General features: G+C 35.3%; 2 protein-coding genes and 1 non-coding gene across 11 annotated transcripts in view; 2 read left to right on the plus strand and 1 right to left on the minus strand.

Moving 5' to 3' along the window:
* The window catches only part of Dock7 (dedicator of cytokinesis 7), a 226,457-nt gene that overhangs the window by 116,263 nt on the left and 87,337 nt on the right, over window positions 1-22,857 (plus strand). For all 9 annotated transcript variants that reach the window (XR_007108752.1, XM_047552901.1, XM_047552908.1 and 6 more), the window contains exons 19-22: window positions 9,927-10,013; window positions 15,677-15,908; window positions 19,194-19,358; window positions 21,505-21,674. Coding sequence is in view for 8 of the 9 variants with exons in the window: in XM_047552901.1 (XP_047408857.1) it covers window positions 9,927-10,013; window positions 15,677-15,908; window positions 19,194-19,358; window positions 21,505-21,674 (654 nt within the window). In the remaining variant the exon portion in view is untranslated. The remainder of the gene's footprint in view (window positions 1-9,926; window positions 10,014-15,676; window positions 15,909-19,193; window positions 19,359-21,504; window positions 21,675-22,857) is intronic.
* Trnat-ugu (transfer RNA threonine (anticodon UGU)) lies at window positions 6,853-6,929 on the minus strand. Its single transcript has one exon. It is a non-coding gene; the product is annotated as a tRNA-Thr (tRNA).
* On the plus strand, window positions 13,791-14,598 carry LOC124984861 (phosphoglycerate mutase 1-like). Its single transcript, XM_047552951.1, has one exon. It carries the CDS (start codon window positions 13,807-13,809, stop codon window positions 14,569-14,571), a length of 765 nt encoding a protein of 254 aa, XP_047408907.1. The 5' UTR covers window positions 13,791-13,806; the 3' UTR covers window positions 14,572-14,598.

Genomic DNA, 22,857 nt, shown 5'->3' on the forward strand with positions numbered 1-22,857 from the left:
TGGGAGACTGAGACAGGAGAATTACAAATTTGAGGCCAGCCTTGAAAACTTAGTGAGACCTGTCTTCCTGTCTTAAAACAAAATTAAAAGGGCTGGAGATATAGCTTAGTGGTAGAGCACTTGTCTAGTGTGTGAAAAATCCTGGGTTTGGCCCCCAGTATGGCAAAAAGAAAAATAGAGAGGGAAAAAAAAAAGCATTTATAAACAAATTGTATTTTTATTTTTAAAAAGAAGAACAATACAACTATTGCTTAGTTCTCATTTCTCAACATTTTCTGTCACTTACTCAGCCCTTACCACATATCACCTGGCCTTTGTGGTTTGTTCCTCAGACACACAAAGTTCATTTGTATCTGAGGCCATTGCGGTCCCCTGTTTGCAGTGTCCTGTCACTAACCCTACTTGTCATTTCATTCAGACATGCATTCAAATATCGTGTCTCCAGAGAAGTCATCCATGATAATTCTGTCTTAATAGGAAACTCTACTACTTTATCTCTTTACTTTTAAAATTTCTCCTATCATTTATCATTGACTTCACATTTGAAATTTCTTTAGTGAAGCCTTTTTTTTTTTAATAAGGAAAAGTATTGTACATTTATTATAGTGATTCTCAAATTTGGCTGTATAGCACAATCATTTGAGGAGTTCCTTTTTAAAAAAAATTATTGGCTCTTTATAGTTATACATGGCAATATGATTAATTTTCACACAATTATAAAAGCATGGAATATAATTTGTTCTAATTCAGTTCCCAGTATTTCTCCTCTCCCTCCCACCTCCCTCCCTACTGTTCCTGTCTCTCTAATCTACTATCTTTCTGCTATTTACTTATAATTCTTTTTGATTAGTGTCCTGTCAATATACAAGACATGTGCTATATTCATATATAGCCATAGTCACATTCACTCCGCTGCCTTTCCCTATCCCATTCTTCCTCCCTTGCCTTCATTCCCCTTTGTCTACTCCACTCATCTTTTATTTTTTTTTTATTCCTCTCCCCTTGTTTTGAATTAGCTTCCTCATATCAGAAAACATTTCACCTTTCACTTTTTGGGACTGGCTTATTTCCCTTAGTATGATAGTCTCCAGTTCCATCGGTTTAGTGGCAAACGCCATAAAGTTATTCTTCTTTATGGCTAATATTCCATCGTGTGATATATACTACATTTTCTTTATCCGTTCACCTGTTGAAGGATACGTAGGTTGGCTCCATAGCTTAGCTATTGTGAATTGAGCAGCTATGAACATTGATGTGGCTGCATTACTGTAGAATGCTGATTTCAAGTCCTTTGGGTATAGGCCAAGGAGTGGGATAGCTGGGTCAAATGGTGGTTCCATTCCAAGTTTTCTGAGGAATCTCCACACTGCTTTCCAGAGTGGCTGCACTAATTTGCAGCCCCACCAGCAATGTATGAGTGTACCTTTCTCCCCACATCCTCTCCAACACCTATTGTTGCTTGTATTCTTGATAATTGCCATTCTGACTGGAGATGAGATCTCAAAGTAGTTTAATTTGCATTTCTCTACTTGCTAGAGATATTGAACATTTTTACATATATTTGATGACCATTAGATTTCTTCTTTTGAGAAGTGTCTGTTTAATTCCTTTGCCCTTATATTGATTGGGTTATTTGGGGTTTTTTTGGTTTGTTTTTTTTTTTTTTTTTTTTTGAGTTCTTTATATAATTTGCATATTTATGCTCTATCTGAGGAGCAGGTGGCAAAGATTTTCTCCCATTTCGTAGGCTCTCTTCATGCTCTTGTTTCCTTTGCTGTGAAGAAGCTTTTTAGTTTGATACCATCCCACTTATTGATTTTTTGTTTTATTTCTTGTACTTTCAGGAGTCTTGTTAAGGTAGTCAGTTCCCAAGCTGATATATTGGAGTAGTGTTGGGCCTACATTTTCTTTTATCAGTTACAAGATTTCTAGTCTAATTCCTAGGTCTTTGATCCACTTTGAGTTGAGTATTGTGCAGGTTGGGAGATAGGGGTTAAATTTTGGATTTCCAGTTTTCCCAGGACCATTTGTTAAAAAGGCTCTATTTTCTCCAATATATGTTTTTGAAACCTTTGTCTAGTATCCAATAACTGTATTGGTTTTGTCTCTGGGTCTTCTATAGGTCTTCATGCCTGTTTTGTGACAGTACCATGCTGTTTTTGTTACTGTATAATTTGCATAATTTATGTATAATAGCATAATTTGAGGTCTAGTATTGTGATGCCTCATGCTTTTCTTTTCTTGCTAAGAATTGCTTTGGCTATTCTTGAGTCTTTTATTTTTCCAAATGAATTTCATAACTGCTTTTTGTGACATTCTGTGAAGAATGTATTGGAATTTTGGTGGGGAAAGCTCTGTATAGAGCTTTTGGTAGTATGGCCATTTTAACAGTATTAATTCTGCCTATCCAAGAACATGGGAGGTCTTTCCATCTTCTAAGGTCTAGTGAAGTGTTTTTCTTGTGGCTTTGTTATATAAAACTGTGGTCTTTTATCAGACACAGTATATTTAAAAGGAAATTTTTTTTAAAGAAAATATGCTTTTGGGGAACCTATGGATTTGTTATTACTTAGTTGATTTGCAAATAAAAGTCAGTTTTCTAAAGGGAGGCCTGTGGTTTTCTTCTAGCTACTCTGCTAAATACAGTGATATATAAAGAATATTGTGGTAATTTGGATTTGACTATAGACATACAATGTAGCTGATTGATAAATGAAATAAACCACTTGATTGTTAAAACTTTGATTTTAGTTATGATATTAATAAAGCAATATATTCTTAGTTTTATTATTAGATTTAAAGAAAAATGTATGTTCTTATTTTTAATGCTTAAATTAAACTAAATGAGGGAAATTATTTAAAAATTCAACTTTTATAAGACAATGCTTAATGTGGTTTTGTATTTCCTTTCCTGGCTAAGGTTGAACTCTCTTTGATTCTTTTTAAAGAGTCGGTGACTTTTGATAGATTCTAACTTCAACAGTTCTTAGCCTTAAATCTGAGACTTGACATAATCATGCTGAGGACTGATAAACTAATTTCTGTAACCAGTGAACTATTTCTTTATGATTTGACTCTATTGATCATTTTCTTCTTAATACTGGGTCAAAAGTGACTTTTTACATAACTTTGTTATACATCATCTCCTTAGTTTTCACTCTGTTTCCTCCTTAAATATCTGTGTTCCTCTCTGAACGTCTAAGCACTATTTTCAAGCAGGACCACTAATTGCAGTTCATGTGCATGACACTCCCAAGGTGGTGTAGTGTACAACTTGCATAATGATCAAGGTGCTGTTGACTTTTGTGAATTGATGAACTCTCTGTATTTCTGCTCATCCACTTTTGTGATTTTTCTGGAAAATTAAAATGTCTAGTGATATCATTACCTGAATATCACAAACACAAAAAAATAAAAAATTGGATTCATTCTTTTTGAATTCTGTTGAAATCTTACAATGATGAAAACACCTTGGTCACTAATGTGCATCAGCAGAATGATCATGTTCTTGTGAATTTACCTCAGTGTAATGTCTTTTTCTTTTCAGGATCAGTGTTTATTGGATTCTAAGAAGCAAGTTCATACTTACCAAATTTGTAGAAGATTGAAGTATAGACCAGCAAGGCAGTCTGTTAATAGGTTTTTTTTCCCATTAGTATTATAGAATGCAGATCTATAATCATAATTACCATAATTACATTTTGTTTGTTTTTTGCCTTTTGAAATATGTGACACTGGGACTGGGGTTGTGACTCAATGGTACAGTGCTTACCTAGCCCATATGAGGCATTGGGTTCGATCTTCAGTACTACATAAAAATAAATAAAATTAAAAAATACTGTGTCTATCTACAACTAAAAAAATTTTAAAAAAGAAACATGTCCCAGTGAAAAACATTTCCTCAGTTTTATTTAATGCATTATGCTTCTAGATATTTATCTTACACATATATTTGCACAAAGATCAGCTTGTGGCATGTTTTTAAACTTAATAGTGGTTATACCTGTAGGTATTTTTCAGTTTTTTATTTTATTTGTAATAAACTTTCATGAATCTCCCACCCTATTCAAGAGTTAGAATACTGATAATAACTTACATCATTTTTGTGTTCCTCCCCATTCTATACTCTTCTTCTTTCTAATTGTATAAAATTAGTTTTCTGGATGGCGTAACTTACTGGGTTTCAATTCTTACTCCAACATATATTAATCATGAGACTTGGGCAAGACTATTGATTTCTGTGTCAACTGTGGACTAAATTATGTTGAAGCATAGCCCTCAGTGTGATGGCATTTAGAAATGGGGTCAAAGGAAGGTAATTTGATTTGATAAGGTTATGAGGTTGGAATCCTCATAATGGGATTGCCGCCCCTTTAAGAAGAGATACCAGAGAATTTGCTTTCTTTCTCTCCATCATCTGAGAAGACAGCAAGAAGGAGTCCATCTACAATCCAAAAGAGGACACCCATCCACCAGAAGCTGACCATGCTGAAACCTTGATCTTGGATTTCCAGTCTCCTGAACAGGGAGAAAATGAATTTATGTTGTTGAGCCACCCACTATGCTATTTTGTATTACAGCCTCTCTGGCTAATACAGACTTTGGTACCCCAAAGTGGAATGCTACTACTGTAACAAATACCAAAATTTGAGGAAGTGGACTTGAAATTGAGTAATGATAGAGACTGGAAGAATTTTGAGGTATATGTTAGAAAAATGGATATTAAAGGTAATTCATTGAGATCTCAGTGGAAATGAGGAACATGTTATAAGAAACTAGAGAAAAGATAATCCTTGTTATAAAGTAGCATAGAACCTGGCAAACTGTGTTCTCTTGTTTTATGAAAGGTAAAACTTATGAATGATGAAATTGGATATTTGAAGAACTTTCTAAGGAAAGTTATGTTGAAGGAGCAGCTTGGTTCCTTCAAGCAGAGGAAATGTGAAAGCAGAGAAAATAATTGAAAGGGAATCGATAGACCCAAAGGCACATTTAAAAAAATCTTAGCCTATTCATTTTGTTAAACTGTGAACGCATGTTTTGATGATAATACCAAGGCTCTCTATCATGTGATAAAGAGTTTATGGAATTATACAAGCAGACACACTGCCAGTTTGAACTAAAGGAGATAAAGTTGGATGAAATAAAGGAAGGCTCTTGGACTTCCTGGGTTCAACAGGAGAGGAAATAAAACTATTTGTCCATACATGTGTTGTTCTTCAAGAAGAAGAAAGTGATCCCAGTGGTGACTCAGAGATCACCAGGGCCACTGCTCTGGTTTCAGTAGGTCAAGAATCTCTGCCTAAAGTTTAGGGCAAAGTGTTGGGGGCCAGATCCCCTGCTGGCTCTGCTAGGAATGAATCCATCCTGGAGCAAAGGAGGTGATGCTGCTGCCCCAGTGAACCTCAAAAGCAGATCATCAATCAAAAGAATATTCTTTAGAGAGACCAGTAATAAATTCAAACATATAGTATGTGAACTTTTTACAAGGAAACCAGGAAGACACATGGGGCAAGGATAGTGTGTTTAATAAATGATATTGGGAAATCTGTATTTCCACATGCAAAAGAAGAAAATTGGGCCTTTATCTTATACCATACCCCAAAATCAATTCAAAATGAATAAAAGACCGAATGTAAGACCTGAAACCTTAAAATTCCTGGAAGAGAAGAAACACGGATGAAAAGCTCCTTTGCATTTGCCATGGCAGTATTTTGATGACAAACAAAAACTCAAGCTATAAAAGCAAAAATAAGCAAAAATAAATAAATAATTAAAAAATTTTAAAAGTTAAAAAATGAAAATGAAATTATATCAAACTTAAGAACTTCTACACAGCAAGGAACCAGTCAACTAAATGAAGTGGCAACACAAGCAAAAACAAGTGGCAACTGACAGATTGGGAGAAAATAATTGTAAATCATATACATCTGATAAGGTGTTAATACCTAAAATCTTTAAGGAACTCCCAACTTAATATTAGAAAAGAAAACCTTATTAAAAGCTGGGAAAAAGATCTAGTAGACATTTTTCAAGTAAGAAATAAAAATCACTTGGGCTAGGGTTGTGGCCCAGTGGCAGAGTGCTTGCCTTGCATGTGTGAACCTCTGGGTTCATTTCTCAGCACTGCATATAAAATAAAAAGAATAAATAAGATCCATCAAAAATTAAAATTTTTTTTAAAAAGTATAAAAATCACCCACAGGAATATTAAAAAGGGCTTAACATCATATTTGGGTAATACAAGTCAATACCACTGTCAGTATCCTCTCATACCAATTAGGATTGCTATTTTCAAAAAAGTCTAGATATAATAAATGTTAGCATAGTTGTAGGGGAAAGGTACTCTTATATAGTCTTGATAGAAATAATAGTATGGTGGTTCTTAAAGAAACTAAAAATTGAACTACCAGATGACTTACCGGTTCCTCTTCTGGGCATATATGCAAGGAAATGAATTTGCCATGTTGTAAAGATCTCCCACTACTGTGTACATTGCAACATTATTAACAATGGCCAAAATATGGAAACAACCGGTGTCATCAGTGGGTGAATGGATAAAGAAATTGTTGTATATTATTCAGTGTAATATTATTCAGCCTTGAAAGGAGATCCTGCCATTTGCTATAATATGGATGAGTCCGAAGGACATTATGCTAAAAGAAGTAAGCCAGGCTCAGAATAAAAATTATTATTCATTTATTTCACTTCATGAGGACTGTAGTTAATAATGATAAAGCCATACAATAGTTGAGATTCTTGAAAAATGAGTTAATTGTAGCCAAACAAAATAAAAGAGGGTAAACTGAGATTATGAATATTAATTCGCTTCACTACAGTAGCCATTTTTTTTGGGGGGGGGTGCTGGGGATCGAACCCAGGACCTTGTGCTTACAAGGCAAGCACTCTACCAACTGAGCTATCTCCCCAGCCCCTACAGTAGTCATTTTATTACCTTTATGCATCCCATAACATCTTGTATACCTTAAACATGTACAATAAAATTTCTTTAAAACAACAACACCATGGAATATTATGCTTGAGCCTTAGGAGCCTTGGTAGGTTTTAGATTTGCTTGAGACATGTCACTTCCTCCTTTCGTATTTCTTTCATTTGAAATAGTAATGCCTATCCATGTTGTCCAACGATTGTGTTTTGGAAACACCTGACTTGTCTGGTTTCACAGGTTCATAGCTAGAGAGGAATTTTGCCTTGGGATGAATTGTACCTCCATTTTCACCCATATTTGACTTATATGATATCTTAGATGAGACTTTGAACTTTAGACTTGATGCTGGAATGATGTAAATGTCTGGGGTTGTTGGGAATAATGAATGTATATTGTATTCCAGAAGGATCATTTTGGGAGGACCAGGACAAAATGCTACATACTGTTTTGTCCCGCTAGAATTCATATGTTGAAGACCTAACTCCCAATGTGATATATTGGAGATGGAACCTTTGGGAGATAATTAGGTTTAGGTGAAGTCATAGGGATAGGGCCCCTGCTAGGATTAGTACCCTGTAAGAGGAGATACAGAGAACTTGACAACCTCCCCCACACCTTCTCTCATCAGTGTAAGAACATAGAAAGGAAAGTGGCTGCCTGCGACCCACTGAGAGATCCCTCACCAGAAACCGATCATGCTGATCTGATCTTGGATATTCAGTCCCCTGAACTATAAGAAAATTCATTTCTGTTGGTTAAGCCACCCAATCAATTATTTTGTTATGGCAGCCCAGGCTAAGACAGTCTTTGCACCTCATCTTTATCATCTGTAAAAGTGAGAATAATAATTAATATCTACAATAATGAGTTATATTGATGAGTAAATGATGGAGAACATTTAGAATTGTGACAGTTAAATGAAAAGTTCTTTAGATGTTTTTGCTACTATTTTGTCATTGCTATTGCCACTACTTATTACAATTAGTTCAAGATAGCAGTATTATTTTATCTTGCTTCAGATTTACCCAGAAGAAGGTTTGTTTTAACACCAGTTGTGAACCTTATCCCCAGTTTCTGATGCAGTATGAGTTGGAACTTGAGTATTTACATTTCTAACAGTGTCCTCATGACATTTATGCTCCTGATTCTTTTTTTTTTTTTTTTTTTTTGGGTGCTGGGGATCGAACCCAGGGCCTTGTGCTTACAAGGCAAGCACTCTACCGACTGAGCTATCTCCCCAGCCCCTGCTCCTGATTCTTAAACCAGACTTTGAGAATTACTGTTTTTAAAGAAGTATATATGTACATTTTACTTATGTCTTGTTTTTTAAAACTGGAAACAAGTGTTTTGGGTTGAAAGAGCTAATATTGTTTCTTGATCGATTTCAACTTATTCCAGTATCTTTGTTTTTCAGAAATGTTTCGAACACTTTATTTTTAGCTTCAGTAGAGAGATTGAATCTCTTACTTAGTGTTAAAATTTGTAATGGGAAACTGACTTTTTATGGTTTCCTTTCTACACATAAAAAGATAAAGCATGAGAAAGAAATCCCTCTTTTTTGCTGCATATTTTTTTTTTCATTCATTTCAAGGGTATTTGTAATTGCTTGTTGAATCCCCCCCCTTTTTTTTTTCTGAATGGTAACTGCTTTAAAATCCTTGTCAGAGCTATCTAACATCTGCGTCATCTTATTATTGGTGTCTGATTACTGTCTTTTCTCATTTGGGTCAAGATTTTCCTAGCCTTGGTATGATGCATAATTTTGCATCATGGACATTTGGGGTATTGTGAGACTCTAAATTTTGTGTTAATATTTTGTCTTAGTATTAGGGGAGTGAGGCACTACTACCAGGAGTTGGGTTGGGGAGATCATTGTGAGGTGGAGATGCAGCCTCCTTGCTAGGCTCTGCAGACACCTCCCTGTTTGTGAGAGGGAGGGGGTGCTTTATTACTGTTTTCTGCTTGGTCTCCACTGATACCACGGTTGCTTGGGGACTTGTTATCATTGGAAGGAAGGGGATGGGGTCCCAACTGTGTCTTCCTGAATACCACGCCAAGTGTGTTGGTTGGTTTGGGCACCTCCTTACAGCTAGCTTGTAGCCTAAGCCCCTCACTCAGCTCATGGAGATGAGAGTTGGCTAAGATTTGTTCCCTTATGATTGGCTGGAATATTGCTGTTGTGGGCTATGAAGAGCAGGTTTTTCTTGGGGCTTTGCTTGTGTGTCTTTTGGCACTTCTGAATTGTCATTTTCTCTAGCACTCAGTTCTAGAGGATATGTAAGGCAAAAATAAAACCCACAAAATACTGCTTTGTACTTTCTTATATCCTTAGGTTTCCAGCTCATCTTCATTCTCGTCTGTACTTTTCAGAGTCTTTATATTCATTTTATGTATCATGTTTGGGGATTTTAGCAGGACTTAGCAAGAGGAATTGAATTTATATATTTGCTTTTAAAAATGATTTTTATGAAATAATTTTGACATTCCTAGAAATACTTCAGAAAAAAAATTGTAATCTTTAGAACAAGAGTTCCTTTGCTTATGAATGTTTTAAAGCTCACTTAAAACACAACAGGAATACTGAAAATAAAGAAAAGGGAATATTATAAGCCATTAAAATGATATCATGTGAATTTATTGATGCTTGTGAGATTCATAATGTATATTATGCGAGAAATAGCTTTTAAAACAATGTTTTATATTAACTATGAAAGGTTTATGTGTACATATGAAGACTTGGAATGAAATAAGGGGATGTCTCTGAAAAGGTAGACATTTGGAGTATTTCTGTTTTTGCTCCTTGAGCCCTTTAATTCTTTTGTAAAATTACTAATTTTGTAATAGTGGAATTTAAGTATTTAATTGATTTATGGTGATAAATTTCCACAGTATTTTTTCTCATTGAGTTATTATAATTTTTTGTTTGTTTCTTGGATTGATCACCTACTCTTAAAGCATCTGTGATATGATCTTTCAGGTTCCTCTACCTGGCATGAAATGGGTAGATAATCACAAAGGTGTGTTTAATGTTGAAGTTGTTGCCGTTTCATCTATCCATACACAAGTAAGTGAATTTTAATAACTATGTGGTCAACTTTTATTCAACTAATTAAACATATTATCTCAGACTTATGCCAGTTTGTTATCTGTCATCAGTTATAGGAATATATATCAGTTGAAAACATTTAGAAGTTATTTTGTTTTTTAAAGGAATAAGCAAAATGTTATTGACTGTTAACAAAGGCAGACATTTTGCTTATCAGATGTCCTTGACTTTATTTTGAACAATTAAGTATCCTTTTTCTAAGTTTCAGGTACATGATATAGTTTTAGAGTTGAAAAACTATTGTCCAACTTACTTTATTCCTCATAGGTCAGTTATTTAAATGGAAATAGTTTTCAGGAATCATTTGCTCCAAATCCACACTTTCTGGAACATACTGAGTTCCTTTCTAAGATTTTATAGTCTTTGACTGGAATGCTTTTCTTTGTGACATTCATTTGACTTCTGTTTTAAGAGTTTCTTTTCACCTCAGAAAGATTACATTCTTCCGTAACTCATTTAGACATAGCAAACCCATCACTCTGTGTCAGCTGAGCATGTGCTTCCTACTGAGTATATGCATGTCTGTGGCTCTGTGGCATATTCACTCCCTTGCACTCTCTCTGTATGTCCCCTCCACATGCATATTTATTGTTTTTCCCCATTATATGGTAAGTAAGCTCCATGAGGTCAGAGATATTACCTATCAAAGAGGTTTCCCTTTAAGAACCTTACAGTATAATAGGGGAAAGTGGAAAAATAATCATAATATAATAAAATTAGTACTATGGTACTAATGGTATGGATAATTTGGCTAAATCCTTTCAAGTACAGAGGAAAGAGTTGTCTGTTGTGCTAAGGACTGAGATGTTGCATTGGTAAGTAGAGTTTACCATACTGAGAAAAGGAGAGTGGCAACTCAGATGAGCACATAACATGCAAAGTGATAGTAAGGAGTCTGTGTTTAAGGACCAGCAAGCAATCCAGGATAATGTAATTTAAAGTGCATAGGAAATCATAACAGATGAGGATAGAAGTTCAGGTTGTTAACAGATTAGGAATAACCTTGAATGTCATAGAATTTAGAGTCTAGATAGATGGTAATTTTTAACCTAACTGAGAATACAAGAAAAGTAAACTTGGGAGCAGATGAAAGGAGAGCAATTGAAACTCCACATCATGTACAGCCACAAGAATGGGATCCTAGTTAGAATAAATTATATGTCAAAATATACTTGACTATCATGGATATCTAAAAAGAATTTAAAAATTTTTTTAAAAAGAAAGGAGAGCAATTATGGAGCTATTATGAGTTTAATTTTGAACCTGTTAGTTTGAAGTACCTGTGCACTTCAAATGGAAATTTTCTAAAGGTAGTTGTAATTATTTGGGAGTTTGGGGTTGAAGGTAATAGAATACGTGTAATAGCTGAAATTAAATTGGTGAATATGATTTTCTAGGGAGAAAAGGTAGAGTGAGAAGAGGCAAGTGTTTCAAATAGGGGGTGTTTAGGGGGCTTCCCCAAACCACCTTAGGTTCAGTGATTTGTTAGGAGGACATGCAAGGTAAGTCACACAGTGATACTCATAGCTGATTTATTTTGGTGAAAGGATGAAAAGTAGTCAGCAAAGGGAAAAAAGTACCTGAGAGAAATCCCAGGAAACAAAGCCTAAGTGAGTCCTCCCCTAGTAGAGTCACACTGGCAAGTTGAAACAACATATGTGAAATGCTGTCTGCCAGGGAAGTACAGTAGGGTCTTATAGGGTTGTTTCTGGGGGCCAATTATATAGGCAGTCTGCCTAAAATGTACTAAAAGTCTAGACTTCCCAAAGGAAGGCAGGTATTTACCATAAAGCATGCTGTTTGCATATTTTAGGCATGTGAGCTATTCCCTATCAGTGGGAGCCAGCCTGAAATCCAAGTTCCCAGACACCAGCTGAAGATCAACTTTAATAGGCTTATAAGATAGCAGTCTTAAGCCTGCTGTGTTAACCCTTTTCTGCACATTGAGGTAGGAGAAAATAAAAAGACACGGCACCTCTATGCTTTGTTTAGAAAAAAAAAATATTTGGTGATCTATAGGTTTTATTTAGCATTACACGTGAGACCCCCATAACATAGTAGCTCCAGTAGAATTTTTTCCTTTTCTGATGTTAGTGGATGTGTCCTATGCTTCCTATATACCTTGTTCCTTTGTTGATAAAAAGAATGACATTATAGTATACTATTGTACATATTCTTTCCTTTAATAGAATTCTTAATATCACATTGTGTCTTTCTAAATATACAAGTACACCCTCTTTCATGCTGATTTTTCTTCTATTTCTATATGTGTTAGATTTTTAGAGTTGTCAGTACATTTGTCTTTTACTCCCGTTTGTTTTTCTAGATGCAGATTCATGTGTTGTCCTTATGTGACATAAAAGGATTTGGGGAAAATATATTATATATCTAGTCCAGAAGCTATACAATATAGGGGAAGAATAAAGTGCAGTTGTCTACTGCATAGCATCCTGGCACTCATAGTCCTGATGACTAATATTAAAAATTTTATTAATTGGAAAACTAGATAAAATAAATAGATCAATTATTATAAAGGATCAGTTGAAAGCAATAAAGCCTTTTTGTGATATTTATACTTATAACTCTGAAATATATTGCAATGATATAAAAAATGGATAAAAAACTAAATTGATCAAATATTACAACCTTTTTAAAAGGATTGATTAAAGACAAATCTTTCTTGTAATGTTTCATACTTTTGTAATTCTTTGAAATTTACTAAATATGTAGTTAGAATTCAATAGACTTTATTCTTTTAAATACATTCATGTAGAACTATATTAGAATTTTAAATGCGAAGCTGTGCAGCATTGCTGCCTTTTCTTAAAGTTTATTTTCATTGTTAAGTAAGTGTAAATCTTCCCATAGTTCAGTAGACTTGCTTAAATCTCATTGGTCAGAACTATAGCACATGGTTGTTTCTAGATACAAAGAAGCCTGGAAGAGTAAGCTTCTACTGCTTAAATAAGACTGGTTCTGTTAGCATTGTGGAAATAGGTTTAATAATACCAGTCAATTTAATTGGGAGACAAATCCATCAATAATAAGAATGTGGAAATTTTAAGATAAATAATTATTAGCTAATTTAAAGGTGATTTACTACTAAATGGGAGTAAAAGAGAATTCTGTGATAATAACAGTAACAGAAAGTATCAAAGAAGGAACTTAGGAGCCTAGAGGAAGCTCCTCCTGAAGGCTGAGAGACCTCTGAGGAGAGGATGCTACAGCTATAAAAACACTTCGCCATGCAGTGGAACTTGGTGGAGAGTCGCTGCCATGGAATTATGAGAGCCACTACTAGTATGGTGACCACTTCTTCCCATGTCCCTTACCTCTGAGCTACAGCAGTCACATCTCCTAGCCATCACCTGAAAAACAAACGAGGAATAAGTCTCTTTTAACTTCTCAAGCCTTCAGACTGCCTCTCTTGTGCTCTACTGTCTGAGCCTGACCTCAAGCCAGCTGACAAAAGAGAACTATAGTGTGAAGAAACCAGTTCCAGTAGTATGCAGCATGACAAAGGTGTAAGTTTGGAGCTGAGAGACAATACATTAATAATGGACCCGGGTAGTCTACTAAGATACCTGACACAGTAATTGAGCTCTAAATGAATAAGGCAACTCAAACTAAAAGAGAAGAACCTTCATTAGTACTAAGAGATTTCTTGAGTAACTCAGTAATATTGGAGGCAGCTATTTTACAATAGCAAATTAGAATAGATGTTTTTAGGCCGCATCCTCACCTCGCCGCCATGGCTGCCTACAAATTGGTGCTGATTCGGCACGGCGAGAGCGCCTGGAACCTAGAGAACCGCTTCAGCGGCTGGTACGACGCCGACCTGAGCCCGGCGGGCCACGAGGAGGCGAAGCGCGGCGGGCAGGCGCTGCGAGATGCTGGCTATGAGTTTGACATCTGCTTCACCTCAGTGCAGAAAAGAGCAATCCGAACCCTCTGGACAGTGCTGGATGCCATTGATCAGATGTGGCTGCCAGTGGTGAGGACTTGGCGCCTCAATGAGCGGCACTATGGGGGTCTGACTGGCCTCAATAAAGCAGAAACTGCTGCTAAGCATGGAGAAGCCCAGGTAAAGATATGGAGACGCTCCTATAATGTCCCGCCACCTCCAATGGAGCCAGATCACCCCTTCTACAGCAATATCAGTAAGGATCGTAGGTATGCAGACCTCACTGAGGATCAGCTGCCCTCCTGTGAGAGTCTGAAGGACACCATTGCCAGAGCTCTGCCCTTCTGGAATGAAGAAATTGTCCCCCAGATAAAGGAGGGGAAACGGGTTCTGATTGCAGCCCATGGCAACAGCCTTCGGGGCATCGTCAAGCATCTGGAGGGTCTCTCTGAAGAGGCCATCATGGAGCTGAACCTGCCAACTGGTATTCCCATTGTCTATGAATTGGATAAGAACTTGAAGCCCATCAAGCCCATGCAGTTCCTGGGAGATGAAGAGACCGTTCGTAAAGCAATGGAAGCTGTGGCTGCACAGGGCAAGGCGAAGAAATAAAGGCAAATAGCAGACTATTGTACCAAGGAACACCCCGCCCATCCATTCCTTTGTACTTCTCTCCTGCACACGGACCACATCTGTAGGCATCTTAAGTTGTAGCTGCAGATGGGGACCAGTAGCTCCCATTTTAATTTTAGCATTTTGTTTCCTGCACCCACTCCCTTTGTAGATTCTAGTCAGAATAGCACCTCTGGGGCACAGATTCTCATTCCAAGCCCAGGGAAGCCTCCTTGTGTCCAGAAAAATTGAGGTAGTAGTTCTGGTTTTTTTTCTTAGTGATTGTTTTAAGGACCTGCTTGAGAAGGGGATAGGGAGGAACTATGCTAAGGCATGACCAATGAGAAGCCAGAGAGCCTGTTTGTGTTTCCAAGAGTAAGTTCTGTACTCTTCTGTAGTCAGGTCACTGGGAATGGGGTGACAGGGGACTCTAGTCATTCCAGTGGAATATGAATGTACTCTGCATGGTGATTTTAGAAAAACAACTATTTCTTCCCTGGCCCCAGAGGAGCTAGCTCCAGAAGGTTGGGATCAACTCTGAATTGTTTGTTACATTTACTTTCACAAAAAGAAAAATAAATAAATCTATATATAAATAAATACTAAGCAAAGCCCTCTGGGGTTTCTAGTGGTGGTTAGTCCCACATGTGGTCACCAGAAAATAAGCCATTCCTCACACCAATATGGGATAAGCTCCTTGGCCTGAAAGGTGTAGGAGTGTATCTCGCTATGTATCTGAGAGAATTCCTCCTCTGCCTTGTTTTGTGGCAGTGAAATGCCTCTTGATCATGTCCCAAGTGTGTCTTTAACTGTGTTTGATTTCTGAGTCATGTTGCAGTTGCTTGGCCCTGCCACACAGGCCCAGTACTCATTTTACGCATAACTGTACTAAATCTTTTTCCAGATCAGTATAATAAAGGAGTGATGTGCAATAAAAAAAAAAAAAAAAAGAATAGATGTTTTTAATTGGAAAAATGCTTAGGTATACCTATATGTATTTTTTTATATTAGCAATTTATGTGAGATATCAGTGGTCCAAAGTCCTTTAGGATTGGGAAGTTTATAGTTATAATTGTTTGGTACTTTTTTTTATTTTTTGTTTTAGGATCCTTATCTTGACAAGTTTTTTGCTCTCGTCAATGCCCTGGATGAACACATGTTCCCGGTCAGAATTGGGGACATGCGAATCATGGAAAATAACTTAGAAAATGAATTGAAGAGCAGTATTTCAGCACTGAGTTCATCACAGTTGGAACCAGTGGTCCGATTTCTTCATCTTCTGCTTGATAAACTGATACTTTTAGTTGTTAGACCTCCTGTCATTGCTGGCCAAATAGGTAATTTGCTTTTTTTTTTAGCTTAGAGATAAATCATGAAATTTATAATTTGAAATTTCTAACTTTTGTTAAAAAAAGAAGCCTTGCTTCCTGTTTGCTGTCTATAGGGACTACGTTTTATTGGGGGAGGTTTGTTTAATCATCAGAAAATAATAACTATTGATTTGTTTATATAAAATGTGCCATATAGACTTACTTTCAAATTATGGAAACTCAGTAATTTATTCATTCATTAAATACTTAAGTACTTACTATATATCAGACTCTGATAGTCACTGTCAGAGGCATAATTCCTGACTTTAAGAGCTCACAGACTAGTACAGAAAACAGACAAATGGAGAAATCATATTACATTTTACAGGTCATATAATCTACCACATCTACATTTTCATTCATCTGCTATCCTTCATTGAATTTAGTTCTTCTTTCTTTCATTTGCTCAAGATCACTGTATTCTTTTTCTTCCTCTGTGTTGTTCTGGAAGGAGTGGTGTTTTTTTTTTTTTTTTAATTTTTCTATTTAGTTATACATGACAGCAGAATGAATTTCAATTCATTGTACACAAATGGAGTACAACTTTTCATTTTTCTGGTTGTACAGGATGTAGAGTCACACCATTCCTGCAGTCATACATGTACATAGGGTAATGATGTCCATCTCATTCTACCATCTTTCCCACCCGACTGCCCCTCTCCTCCCCTCGTTCCCCTCTGCCCAGTCCAAAGTTCCTCCATTCTTCCTTTAACCACCCCCATGCCCACCCATTGTGTATCAGCATCCACTTATCAGAGAAAACATTTGGCCTTTGGTTTTGGGGATTGGCTTATCTCACTTAGCATGATATTCTCGAACTCCATCCATTTACCTGCAAGTGCCATAATTTTATCCTTCTTTAAGGCTGAATAATATTCCATTTTATATATGTACCACAGTTTCTTTATCCATTCATCTGTTGAAGGACACCTAGTTTGGTTCCATAATTTAGCTATTGTGAATTGAGCTGCTGTAAACATGGATATGGCTTTGTCACTATAATATGCTGATTTTAAGTCCTTTGGATATGTATATATAGGCCAAAGAATGGGATAGCTGAGTCAAATGGTGGTTCTATTCCAAGTTTTATAAGGATTTCCATACCACAGGAGCAGTGTTTCTTATCCTCTCCCTTTCCAAGTTTTACTCATTTGCTTTTGCCAAGTTTCTACCTAAGTCCTATGAAGAAGTTGAGCTTGGAAGAAACTTGAGCTAACCTATCATAAAAATTTTGTTGTTGGACTGGGGATATAGCTCAGTTGATAGGGCGCTTGCCTTGCAAGCACAGGCCTTGGGTTCAATCCCCTGCACTGCAAAAAAACAAAACAAACAAAAAAATCTTGTTGATGTACCTCAGTATTGGAGCATTTGCCTAATGGCACAAGGTTCTGGGTTCAGTCCCTTGACTGCAAAACAAAACAAACAACTCCTCCCAAACAAAAATGATGAAAGCTTGAATTAAGAGATTATAAAGATACTGTTACAGGAGTTATAGGAAAAACTTTTTAAGAAAAAACAGGTTAGTTTTGTTTTTTGTTGTAGATTGTATACATTAGAATATAGTAGTAACAATAATAACAGACACTTTGATAACACTTATTATATTCCAGGAATAGTGCTGTGTGCTTTATGTTACTGTATGAAATCCTCACAATGACTGTATGTAGTAGGTGCTATTATGACCATCATTTCATGAATGAGTAAAGTGATAAACATAATATTTAAAATTTTCACCTGAGGTCACTCAGCTGGTATGGCAGATCTAAAATTCAAACTCAAGCAACAGGCTCTTGAGAGTCTCTCTTGTCTACAATATTTGAGAAGTGTCTACTGGTAAAATTTACAAAAATAGTTGAGTCTAATTGAAGGTAGAAATCATTTTAAGAAGTTTAGAAGAGAAAGCAGTGTTGATTTAAGGCATAAGAATGGAGGTATTTGAGCATGTTTAATGTTGAGAGAAACTATATAGGAGAAAAATAAAAGATATGAAATAAGAAAGAATTTAGTTAATGAAGCAAGTCTGTGAGGCAAAAGTGAAGGTCCATAAGATCACTTATGATAGGGAAGGTACACTGCTTCCTTTGGAAAGGAGATATAAGTGGTTTCCATTTTTTGATAAATTTGTAGAAAAACTTGAGGACTTTCATGCTTTGTATATTTCTTCTGTGAGATTAAAGGCAAGATTTGCTAAGGGGGAAGTAAGATAGACCTGAGTTTTTTTTTTTTTTTTTTTTTTTTTTTTTTTTTGCGGTGCTGGGGATCGAACCCAGGGACTTGTGCTTGCAATGCAAGCACTCTACCCAGGTCTGAGCTATCTCCCCAGCCTTAGACCTGAGTTTTAAGGATTCTTTGAAATAGCTACTATGAGAAAACGAACAGGAAAAGGAATTAACTAGGAACAAAGGTAGGATTGTTAAACCCCACTCAGGTTTCTGTTTCTAGTGTCTTCCCTTTCTAGTTCAGTATATATAGAGTAATCTTACTAAATGACCATTTTTGATTATTCCACTTTTAGGAAAGCTCATTATTTATTCATATTAGGAGCTTCATTATTTATTCATAATTTCCTGTCTTGACTGAATGCATTATAATATCTGAGACTCTATTTCTCCAAATGACTGTGTGGTTTACGTATTCAGTGTGCTATCAGGATTCCCCCACTTTTGGAAATTTATTGTTATATACTGACTTGAATGACTGAGTAGGTAGTGTTTAACCCGGCATTTAAAATGCTATACAATCAATCTGTTTTTCTAGTCCCCTTTCCACTTTTAATCCTTTTATAAATGCACTCATTTCAATTATTGATTATTCAATTATTCTTTTTTCATACTGTTAGTAGTTTTAATAATTTTTGTTGATATTGTTAATTTTTAAATAAAATAATATATGCTCATGGTATGCAACTTAGATTTTCGTCTTTCAAATGAGAAATTGCTTCTCAAAGTGATACATAAGATAGTTTTCTTTTTTTCTTATCATGTGCTTTCTATTGTTTTATGAAATAACAGATATCTGTTAGGTAATGTTTTGGCTTTTGACTAATCAAACCTGTACAATTTCATATTAAATTAGTAAAATAATTTTTTTCTCATTTTGTTTGCAAAAGTCTTTTTGGTTTATCTAATACATCACTAAAATTAGTACCAAATATCGTTTTTATACACTTGCTGTGTATAATCATTATACAAAATCTTGGTTTTCATGGAACTTAGATTCTAAAAGTTAAACTGTTTTCTTCCTTCTTAAAAGTTAATCTAGGTCAAGCATCTTTTGAAGCCATGGCATCGATTATAAATCGACTTCATAAAAACTTGGAAGGAAATCATGACCAGCATGGTAGAAACAGCCTTCTTGCCTCTTATATCTATTATGTTTTTCGCCTGCCAAATTCTTACCCTAATTCACCATCACCAGGTATTTTAGCGTTTTTACTATGAAACTGTCTATCATAAATTAAGTGTTCATGGCAAGATTGAAACAGTCTTGTAATCCATGGTGTGATGTGTTCATTCAATAGCAAATGTTTGTTGATACTACCTAAGTACCGTTCATTATGCTAGGTTGCTGAATAAGTTACACTTTTAAGTGTCATTATTTATACGGGTTCCTTTAATTTGAATTAGAGATCTTGGTTAAAACAACTCATAGAAATGGACCTTGAAAAAAAACTTTTATATCTTCGAAAGCATTTTAAATTATTTGTTAGGATAAAAAGAACCTGTTTTGTCATTTAGAATGCTGCTGGACTTTAAAGAAGAAATGTGGTAGATTAGCAGTTCCCTACCAACCCAGTGAAACCTATGATAATATAAAAAAGTTCTCATTTCTTCTCGATCAGTACAATAACAGCCTTTCAGAGTATTGGTGCCACAAGTAGTTACTTGTCTTTGTATGACACTGGTGATAGAGGTGGTAATTGTGGGGGATGTCTTAGTTTAAACAACCCTTTGTTCAGTTAGTTAATGATTAACATGTGTATACTTTTAACCTGCTGACATGTTTGCATGAGTCATCATTCTTTGCTAGTGATAATGGTAAGTACTTGTATCCAGCTATTAATAGTGTTAACACTGATGATGGTGGCAAATAATTATGACATTCACTATAATATTAATCTGAATTCTTTTTTAATTTTTGTTTTTGTTTTTGTATACTAGAAATTTAACCCAGGGATGCTTCCAACCCTGCTGCACTAACTTCCCAGGTCCGCCCCCCCCCCCCCCCCCTTATTTGGAAGTTTTTATTTTGAGACAGTGTCCTGCTCAGTCCTGAGGCTGGCCTCAAATTTAGGACCTTCCTGCCTCAACCTCCCAAGAAGCTGGGATTACAGGCATGTGCCACTGTGTAGAATCTATCTTTTTTAGCCTACTTTTTCTTTTCTTTATCTTTTTTTTTTTTTTTTTTTTCTGTACCAGGGATTAAACTCAGGGGCACTCAACCAATGAGCCATATCCCCAGCTCAGTTTTGTATTTTATTTAGAGACAGGATCTCACTGAGTTGCTTAGCACCTTGCTTTTTCGGAGGCTGGCTTTCAACTCGAGATCCTCCTGCCTCAGCCTTCCAAGCCACTGGGATTACAGGTGTGTGCCACCACACCTGGCAGCCTACTGTTTCTTTACTAGACTGCAAAAAGAGAAGGAATTGAATCTTATATTTTGGCTCATAATCTTATATTCTGGTTCATACTTTTCCTATTTTGATTTTTTAATTGTTCAGTTTGAGGATCTGAGTGTGTATTTCAGTATACTATTAGGATTTCACAGATTTTACAGATCATCTTTATTATGTGCTGGCCTAGAAGATTATATTAATTAAATTAGTTGATAGGTGTGTATCATTTGCAAATAGGACACTTAAAAAGATTTCTATGAATAAGAAATGGAGTTAGATTATGGATGTAATTGCTGTATGTTTTTGTACTTACAGAAGATGATGTCAGTTTTTATTGTAATTAGGCAAAAAGAAAATTTTTTTGCTTTTTTCTTAATATAATCTGGACTCAGAATTTTGTTTAGTTTTTTTGTATGTATATATAATTAAGATGCCATTTTGTTATTGTTCACATGACTGATGAAGATAGAGAAATAAAAACAGCCTCATTTAAGAGATGTTGGTAATAAATTGGCTCTCCCTTTAGTGACTGTATCAAGGGGCAGAGCAGGAGGGGTGGGAAAAAAAGGAAGAGACATCAGCTGGAGCATTTTGGGGCCTAGATACAACTATATCTAAGTGAAGGTAATATATGTGTGTGTGTTTCCTATTCATTTTGGTTTTTATTGTGCATGTAATGTGTAATATAGAAACACTGAAAAAATGTTATTTTATTTATAATTCATATGGTTTTGTCAACTGCTATGAAATCGAATATTTTTGTGTAACTATTGTCAGTTCTTGGGTGTTTTTTATTTCTGTTGGTATTTTTTAAAATATAGTATTTTTCATTTAGAAATAAAAGCAATTCATGATCTTTGTGAAATTTTGTATAATAAGCTTTTTTTCAGGTCCTTCCCTGAGTAATTTTCTTAGTTTAATTTTGTGCTATTTTATATGCAAATCCAGGTCCTGGGGGTTTGGGAGGATCAGTGCATTATGCCACAATGGCTAGATCTGCTGTGAGACCTGCAAGCCTTAATTTAAATCGTTCCCGAAGCCTTAGTAATAGTAACCCAGATATATCTGGGACTCCAACATCACCAGATGATGAAGTTCGGTCAATCATCGGCAGTAAGGTAAACTGACCACATGCAGCTATAAATTTGGTTTTCAGTTTATGAAAAAATGAGAAATGTTCAATTATTTTAATTTATTCTTAATATTTAGATGTGTATGAGTTAAGAATAAGCCAGAAATTGTATATTTTCTATGCTGAGGAATAAGCAAGAATTGTACATTTCTATTATGTCAGAAAATACTGTTTTATATTTCTATCAAATATAGTTGCTAGTACAAACTGATTTGTGTACTCTGCTAAGAAAAACTTGCCAAATTCTAAAATGTATCCAAGATAACTAGTTACATGCAACTTACTATTGTCCTGTATCCTACTCTATGATGTGAAAATGACTAGATTTAATTTCTGTACAATTAAAAGGGATTCATGTGACTGATGTGTAAAGACATGCCATCATTAATACAAACTACGAGAACCCCCTTTCAAAAATTTTTAGTAACAGTGTTTAGCCTTGGTTAATAATTGAGTCACATTTCACAGGAAACTGTATGAAGTGTGTAGACTTATAAAAGTATGATTTCTTTAATGATGGTTAATTATCATCCCAGACAATAAGAGACCATCTTGTATAAGATCCAGCTATATTTTGTTCAAATTATCCATCTTTATCACCCCCACCAGATACTTATTACCTTTCTCATGTAAAGTACAAATATAACTCAGAGTTTAACTAAAATAGACCAAAGCAAAGACTGAGACCAATAAATCACATCATGTGTTTTGGCCATACTACTTCTTATTTTTTGTTATTGGAAAAGAAGATATTATTTTCCTTGACATTTTATTTTGTTAATTTGGATATGAAGAAAAATTAATAAACATGTTCTAGGATTCATGTTTAACTCTTAACTTGAACTACTATGAAATTTTAAAGGTCTGAATTTGTTTGTTAAATAATAATACTTGAACATTACTCAAAACCATCAGACCTATCCTTATGGTTTTATTGTATAGAAATATAGATAGCTCATATAATTACAGAAATTTTACACTCAAAGGCTTAATTTACATTAAGAAATGTTAACACATAGTTGCATTCATATTAAATAATTTGTAGTTTCTCACAGAAACTTATAATTTAGTGAATTAAAACACTTCAGTAACTTAAAGATCTATATAAATGCCTCTCTTATTAAACAACTTTGACTTTTTGTGAACTCCTAGAGAGAATGATGTGTAAA

The sequence above is a fragment of the Sciurus carolinensis genome, chromosome 1, assembly GCF_902686445.1.
Source record: "Sciurus carolinensis chromosome 1, mSciCar1.2, whole genome shotgun sequence".
NCBI classification, from domain to species: domain Eukaryota; kingdom Metazoa; phylum Chordata; class Mammalia; order Rodentia; family Sciuridae; genus Sciurus; species Sciurus carolinensis.

Coding starts and splice junctions, on each gene's coding strand:
- LOC124984861 (XM_047552951.1), top strand. CDS start 13,807: ATGGCTGCCTACAAATTGGTGCTGATTCGGCACGGCGAGAGCGCCTGG.